Genomic DNA, 9,199 nt, shown 5'->3' with positions numbered 1-9,199 from the left:
AGTTTTTGTTTATGCTTATGATTCTTATATCAATTATGACATCCCAAACTTTTAAAAATACAAAATCTTCTGAAATGCCTTGATTTTGATATTATATCATGTCAAGGATATTTTAGTACCAATTCCTCAACAACGAATGTTTTTTAAATAAGCACACACAAAAAAGTTTAAAAATGACGGCAAAAATGGGGATGTCACACTCTTCAAGACCAAAATTGGCTCGATGCTATGACAATAAAATATAATGCTTTATTGAACCGAGGAACATGGTAGCTTGTACCAAGGCCAGCGAATCAGAATATTACTTGTTATCATTGGTTATTTCGGAATAAATTCAAGGATAATGGTGCTTTGGAAAGATAAAGACATGCATTGTGGTTAATGGGAAAACACAAGAGGTTGAGATCGATTATGAAGAAACCTTCAGTCTTGTTGTCAAACCAGCCACGATACACATTGTTATTAGTCTTGCCTTGGGACGATAATGGGAAATCCATCAATTGGATGTTAAAAATGCATTCTTACATGGCCACTTGCAAGAAATGGTGTGCACGCACCAGCCACCAGACTTCTTTGACACTAGATACCCTAACTACGACTGAAAATTGCGCAAATCCTTCTATGGTTTGAAACAGGCGCCTCAAGCTATGAATGATTTGACTCTTACCTACTAACAATTGGTTTTGTATGTAACAAAAGTGACACTTCTTTATTTATCTACAAACAAGGCGCTGAAATCGCATACCTGCTCCTATATGTAGACGACATCATCTTAACCACTTCCTCTACAGTCCTGAAGACTCATGTCATTCAGGCCTAACAAAGAGAATTCGACATGACTGATCGTGGCTTATTGTCTTACTTCTTGGGCATTGTTGTCACTCACACCAATACTAGCATGTTTCTATCCCAACAAAAATACATTGATAAATAATTAAACGTACAAATATGGAAGCTTGTAAGCCAACAACTAGTCCATTTGACACTAATTCTAAACTCAACCTTCCTAGCGGTGAACCGGTAGCTAATCCCTCGTTACACCAGAGTCTAGTTGGTGCCCTCAAATATGTCACATTCACACGTCCAGACATCGTGTATTCCGTACAACAAATCTGATTGTTTATGCATGCCCCAAAGGTCCCTCACCTCAATGCATTAAACCATATCATTGGATATCTAAAGAGAACTCCAGATCATTGGTTAACATTATATTCCTCGCCTACAACACAACTAGTTTCATATACCGATGCCGACTGGGTGGTTGTCCAGACACTAAACATTCGACATCTAGTGATAATCTCATCTAATGGTCCGCCAAGCGACAAGCTGCTCTTTATCATTTAAGGGCTGAAGCAGAATATGGTGGTGTCGAAAATGTTGTGGTTGAAGCATGTTGGCTACATAATCTTCTGCTTGAGTTACACACCCGATTATAGCGAGCTACAATTCTCTATTGCGATAATGTCTCTATCATATACTTGTTAGGAAATCCTGTCCAACATCAGCGCACAAAACACATTGAAATAGATATACACATTGTTCACGAAAAGGCCGCTATTGGTCAAGTACGAACTTCATGTTCCTTCCGCCTACCAAACTGTAGGCGGAAGGAACATGAAGTTCGAGACAACTTGAGCATCTGACTTCCTCCCACTCAAACTGTAGGGGACTCTTAGTCAACATATATGGAGTTATTTTCATTATATTTGTAACTATTGCAATTATTTTTTCTATGGTGTATATCCTTTCCATAGTTATAGGAATCCTTTGTGTATTAATAGTTGTCAATGATTAATGAGAAAGGCAAGTATTCAATTGCAACACTACTAGAGTTAACTTGGATAAAAGAGGAGTTGAAGTTGGTTCTCTTTATGCCTAATTTTTGATTCATATGTGGAGATAATTGATTACATATTCAATTCTTATTTTGTTGCATCTTTGATTTGGTCACAAGTTGCTAGATAGTGGGAGTTTAAATGCAATACGTTTACAAATTGAATTCATTGGGCTGATAAAACGATTCTCATCAAGAATAAGGTGTTATTATCTAACCAACTTTTAATGTTTGAATCCTGTTTCCAGTATCTAATTATTTGAAGACAAATAATTAGTTACCAACAATCAATTTGGGGGTAATTATAAAAAACTTGTTTATCGTAGTGAAAACAAAAGATTATAATATTAACCATTTTTTTCAACTCTAAATCAAAGACTTCTCAAAGAAACTAATTCAATGACATATACAAATGTGATTCCCACCATTTTATCTAATATTTTTTCAAACAATCAGAATTCGCAAAACACTTAAACAATTGAATATATAATCATTAGAGCTTCAAGCAAAGCACACACTAATGTAACAAAGTTACTTGGGTCATCACATAGAAAAATGATACAAAACATTGAAGCTAATGTACAACTAACCTCAAAACAAGAATATAAGACAAATGTATGATACAAACATAGTACGCCTGCTATATAAATATAACAAAAGATAGAACTAAGAAGATGATACAAACTAAGAAGGCTAGATATACGAATCTAAAAAGAGTAGGCATGACAAACATGAACTACAAAAACTTAACTATATAAATAACCATAGAATCATAGATCTTAATACGTACAAATTAAACAAAACTAAATATGGGAAAGCCACATGCAATTCTCGTACCTTATCCAGCACAAGGTCATGTAATCCCCATGATGGAGCTCATGCAACGACTAGTCAAACATGGAGTCAAAGTGACATTTGTGAATACACATTTCACTCACAAATTGGTTACAGACGCATTGTCTGAAGATGATAAGTTGAATGATTTAGCAAGTCTTGTGTCAATACCTGATGGTTTGGAAGCAGGAGATGATAGATTTGAGTTGGGTAAGCTATCGGATGCAATCTTTCGAGTCATGCCTGAAAAGCTTGAAGAGCTGATTGAAGAACTTAATGGAAAAGGAGATGATTGTGAGAAAGTTACGTGTATTGTCGCTGACACGTGTATGGGTTGGGCGTTTGGAATTGCTCAAAAGATGAAAATAAGAAGTGTAGCTTTTTGGCCTGCTTCAGGTGTGGTTTTGGCCTCATTGATTTGCATCCCAAAGTTGATTGAAGATGGATATATAGATGAAAAAGGTTAGTTTCATTTAAGCTCTAAAGATTCAGACTGCGTGATATAAATTTATATTTTAAATGTTTTGAATTGTAGGGACTCTGATGAAGAAACAAATGGTTCAACTATCACCAACAATGCCTGCGATAAGCTCTTCAGACTTCACATGGCTCTCAATTGGCGACTTAAAGACACAACAAAGTCTTTTTGACTTAATACAAAAAGCCAATGAGTTCATGAAGCTTGCAGACTACTTAATTTGCAATTCAGCTTATGAACTCGAGACTTCAACATTTACTTCATTTCCTCATATTTTACCAATTGGCCCATTATTAGCAAGCAATCGAGTAGCCAAACAGATTGGCCATTTTTGGAAAGAAGACTCCACGTGTCTGACATGGCTTGACCAACAATCAATCGGGTCAGTCATCTATGTTGCATTCGGTAGTTTCACAGTTTTTGATTCAAGACAGTTTGATGAGCTGGCAGTTGGACTTGAAATGACGAATATGCCCTTCCTTTGGGTTGTGCGTCCCGACATGTTTGAAGATATGAAGAATGATGGATTTGATGATAGAATAAGCAAACGTGGGAAGATCGTGGGGTGGGCCCCACAGCAAAAGGTTTTGAATCATCCTTCGGTGGGTTGCTTTGTGAGCCATTGTGGTTGGAATTCTGTGTTGGAAGGTGTTAGTAGTGGTTTACCATTTATGTGTTGGCCTTATTTTGCTGATCAGTTGATCAATCGGGTGTATGTTTGTGATGTTTGGAAGATTGGATTGGAGTTTGATAAAGATGAAAGTGGGATCATTACAAGAGAAGAAATCAAGAATAAACTCGAGAAGCTTCTAGAAGACGATGAATACAAGGTTAGGGCTGTGGATCTTAAAGAAATAGCTGCGGTGGCTGTTGGCAGAGGTGGCCACTCTGATAAAAATTTCAGCAGCTTCATTGATTGGATAGAGGAGAGAGATACTTAGTCTGTATCGTGGACTAAAAGTGTAATGAAACAATGAATCAAGGACCAAAAATGAAAAAGTATTTCTTTTTCCACCATATCCAAAAAAAATTGATATAGCATAGGGACCAAAAGTGTACTTTTCTCTAAAGTCTATATCAGTTTCTTTGCTTTCGAAGTGATGCATATCATACTCTCATTGTGGATATTTTGAGCCTCCTTAATTCCAAAATGATCAAAGATCTCACATTTAGTCACTCACAATATCTATAAAACTAAGGCCTATAGTCCCAACATTAGCTTCAAACCACGTTAGAGGGTGTTTGGATAGGGAAAAACAAGGAGTTTATAGCTTATTACTTATCCCTACCGTTATAAGCTAAGTTTAAATGTTTGGATAGAAAACACTAAAAATAGTTTATTGTGGTAGGGATAAACTAAATAAACTAATTTTAAAAAACATTCACCCCCTTACTTATAACTTATAGCTAATTTCTAATCCAAACATTTTCTAAAAGCTGCTTTCTCTTACCGCTAATAAACAATAAACAAACATACTATAAGCTAATTTATATTAAGAGAAGCTACGGTGAATGTTAGGTTTTCATATGACAAACACATAACTAAATATTCAAACAAAAATAAAGATGACAAAAGATTTATGTTGTTCATGCGATTAGGATAACCATGCTATGTCTAGAGGCAAAAGCTGACTAGTATAGATTTTGACCACAAAAATGAATATGGGCCCGAGCCACAAGCAATCATTCTGCACAACTCAACAATGAGTCCACTACAAGAATATAAGCCTTTAGCGGCGACACTATTACCGGTGACATGGACATTTAGCGGCGACAATTGCTAGAGTCGCCACTAAAAGTCCATGTCGCTGGTAATAGTGTCGCCGCTAAAGGCTTATCACCCGAATCCGCGTTTTCCTTCTCTGTTAGATCTCAACCGTTCGATCAAGTATCTTATCCAACAATTGGGTTCCCTTATCCGCACAAACCTAATACCGGTGACATTTGTGTCGCCGCTAAAAGTCTAAAACGTCGTCACTAATAGTTACCTAAAAGATGACGTGGTACCCTTCCCTCCAGATTGGCGCTGCTATTAACTTAAGTAGCTGGAAAAGCCGTAGTTGTCGCCGCTAAAAGCGTCGCAACTAAAGACTCGCAAATAAAAAAAAAAAAAAACGCACTCAGATTGCTCATTTCTTCCCATTTTCATTCTATTTGCTACCGCTATACGTTGCGCCTCTTCCAAGTTCCCCCAATTTTGAGTTCAATTAGTTGATTCCGCCAACATATCTCCCCACATTGTGTGAGATTAGGGATCAATGGTGGTTAGGGTTTATTGGGACCGATTTCTAGCTCCATCTATTAAAGAAAGGTAAGTTGAGTTTCTTGTATCTCTTTGTATTTGTATGTTAATTTCAATTTCTAGATGCATTTGATGATTAAATTGCAAGAAATTGTTCAATTTCAGTGTTTTTGATGGTGATGTCTTTGGGTTTACGGGTGAGAGTATTTTCGGGTGAAGACCAATTTTTCCGGCTACATATTCGTTGATTTCCATCACTACAGGTTCTATTATTTCAATTTTTTGTGAATTTGGTATTTATATGTGAAAGTTATGTGAAAATTGCCCTATGTGAAAATTGTGTGTATATTTGATATTTGTATGAATATATGTGAATTTGGTGTATATATGCCAATGTATGTGTGTTTGATGTATATTTGGTATATTATTATTTTGTAGAAGTATATATATATGATGTTATTATATATATATATATATATATATATATATATATATATATATATATATATATATATATATACACATATTCGTTGATTTCCATCACTACAGGTTCTATTATTTCAATTTTTTGTGAATTTGGTATTTATATGTGAAAATTATGTGAAAATTGCCCTATGTGAAAATTGTGTGTATATTTGATATTTGTATGAATATATGTGAATTTGGTGTATATATGCCAATGTATGTGTGTTTGATGTATATTTGGTATATTATTATTTTGTAGAAGTATATATATATATGATGTTATTATATATATATATATATATATATATATATATATATATATATATATTATATATATATATATATATATATATATATATATATATATACTATCTTATAAAACAAATCTCACTATTTATAAAAATAGATTGAATAAAATAATAATATTTTTTTAAGACGTCCAAATCATTATTGTTAATTGTACAACTAATCACTAAAAAATAATTTTAAAATTTAAACAAACTCCTATAAATCTTCTCTTCCAAGGTTTTGACCGAATCTTTTTTCATCCAAATAAATACTCAACGCCTCCTTCAATCTCTGATGTGAATGCAAGTAATTTTGAAATATAGCCTCTCTCTCCTAAACCACTTTATACCCCCCTCCTCTAGAACCTATACGTCGAGACCTGTTTCTTTACTCACAACATGTTGCTTCATTCTCCATCATATCTGCCTTCCGTTAGGTTTTCTTTGTGATTATTAGATTCGTTTTAGTTTTTTTTTTTTTTTTTTTTTTTTTTCCATTTGTATATGCAAAAGAAAAGCATGAGTTTATATATATATATATATATATATATATATATATATATATATATATATATATATATATATATATATATATATATATATATATATATATATATATATATATATTGATATTTTTAATATTTGTTGTGGTTGTTATCGACTGTTTGACTTGGTGAGTTCAGGTCTAAGGGTATCTCTTCTGTTAATGATTATAAAGGTGAAGCCCGAATCGACTGAAAGAGGTCGTAGTATATAGTGGCTCAAATAAAGGTGTTCGACTATGGCTCACGGTTGTGTTTTGTTTTGTTAACGGTTCGGCTATGGTGGTCGGTGTGGAAGAATGTGGGTGATTTGTTTTGCGAATAGGGAGGTGGAGATGGTATTCTCGGGCGGTGGCAGAGGTGTTTTTCCAAAGGTTCGTTGGATGGATTTTGATGGTCGACAGTGAAATAAAAGAAGTTGTTTGTCTAAGAGTCATGTTTTCTTTTTAGAAAACGTTCAAATTTACAAATCTGTCATTTCTACTTCAAAATAAGTCAGATTGCTTACTCCATTTTATTGTTGCAGATGCAAATGTGTTGTACATTGGATGAATAAGCCTATTTCTCTCCACTTCCAATCTCTGTTTGTTAATTAAGGATGGCTTCACGCTTCAAATTTTCCATTTTGTGACGCAAAAAAAAGGTAGCAGATTCGATCGGTTCTCACATTCTCTATACATGTAACGTTTATTTGTTGAGGACGCACTCATGCCTTATATTATCCTTTTGATTTCAAACCTAATAAATCCTTATATATATATATATATATATATATATATATATATATATATATATATATATATATATATATATATATATATATATATATATATATATATATATATATATATATATATATATATATATATATATATATATATCAAGGTTCTCTCAAGTATGCGTGAAATGGAAAAGCCCTTTTAGCTTATGGTAGGATGGTTATATATATATATATATATATATATATATATATATATATATATATATATATATATATATATATATATATATATATATATATATATATGATGTTATTATTGTTTTTAACACTTCTAAGTTGTTGATCGTGTGCAACAGAGTACCTCCAAAGCATTAGAGCTATTGTGAAATCAGATTTTATGAAATGGAGTATGAATGTTGTTGGTTAGGTATATACTTGTGTGTTTATATTTCATATTTTAATATTTTTTCTTTCATTAATAATTTTTCTTGATTTATCCATGACCACATCATTTATAGTTTTTGATTTGGTTTGTAGGGAAATGGCCATTTGTTTGTGATATGCTGGTGGTGATGCTGTAGTTATACATGATATAGTAAAAAACGATACTCACGAGTCACGATCTATGGAACTGCAGGATGTTGATAAGCTCCTGAAGACACAAAAATATATTGAATGGTAAGTTTTTTACATTTTTTTAATTCATAACTACTTCTGTTTGTACAAACTACACTTCTTATAAAATCTAATCAATTTGTGTGCCATGGACTCCTTATAAAAATAGATCTAAAAATTCGATTGTCTCGATTTTTTTGAATTTATATTCTTTCATATTTTCTTTATAGACCTCATGTTCCATGGTATTTTATTCGGATGGTTGGTAGAAACGGATCACATATTGTCGTAAGACATATCTTCTCGGTTATCAAGTTGTATTAAACACCACATTTGGTTTTTGAAACTTTTAATCACTTGTAACTTGTTTTTATATACTTATATGAACATCTGTTTCTATCACCTCTTTGTAACCTTTAAGTTTTTACACATCTTAAGTGTTTTTATATGCTTATACAGAAACTTTTTAATTTAACCACACGTTTGTATCGACTTTGAGCTGAAGTTATTTTCTTGGTTCTATGACACAACATCACACGTATTAGGTTCATGAGCCTTTCACTTGGGTTTTTCACAAAAATCAACTATAACACATTATTCTCTCCTTTTGAAAAGCAATAGGATATGTCGATATTTTCAATATATTTTGTTTTCTTATGTGAAGAAGCTGAAAAAGATTTTATTACTTCTTCATTACTCAAAGCGAACAAATCAATGTTGATGAATAAGTCTCAAAATATGAATTCCAGAATTTGGGTTAGTTTAAACTATCATGGAAAATGAATTTGGATGGATCGACTTTTAGGTTGCTTTTGTAAAGTCAATCTGAAATTTACTGTAAGGCAAATTTTGCTATTTCTCTTTTATTTTTACTTTCTCGGATGTTTCGTTTCTATCAATCTTAAGTTTGTATTTTATAATGGAACTAGACAACTTAACCCTGTGGTAAATTTTGAGTTTTGTAATTTCCCACATATATGATAATCTATTTTATTTGTTCTTTTCATCTTAAAATTTTTATTTTTAACAATGGTAGGCAAAAGATAACATAGAACAACGATGGATCTAAAGTTTTTAGATACATATGAAAAATGTAACTTTTTAAAATTTAACTTTTAATTACGTTCTCTTAAATAAAATTAACTAATCTAATACAATACGTAAAAGTTATTATTTTTTTA

General features: G+C 32.5%; 1 protein-coding gene across 1 annotated transcript; it reads left to right on the top strand.

Moving 5' to 3' along the window:
• The first annotated feature begins 2,643 nt into the window (after positions 1–2,643).
• On the top strand, positions 2,644–4,087 carry LOC145040877 (UDP-glycosyltransferase 83A1-like). The gene is made up of 2 exons (XM_078988766.1): positions 2,644–3,130; positions 3,204–4,087. The coding sequence occupies exons 1-2, from the start codon at positions 2,644–2,646 to the stop codon at positions 4,085–4,087; spliced, it is 1,371 nt and encodes a 456-aa protein (XP_078844892.1).
• The last annotated feature ends 5,112 nt before the right edge of the window (positions 4,088–9,199 follow it).

Source organism: Lactuca saligna, chromosome 4, assembly GCF_052625555.1.
Source record: "Lactuca saligna cultivar CGN05327 chromosome 4, ASM5262555v1, whole genome shotgun sequence".
Classification (NCBI taxonomy): domain Eukaryota; kingdom Viridiplantae; phylum Streptophyta; class Magnoliopsida; order Asterales; family Asteraceae; genus Lactuca; species Lactuca saligna.
The sequence above is the reverse complement of the archived record's forward strand: the minus strand, read 5'-3'. Positions and strand labels throughout refer to the sequence as shown.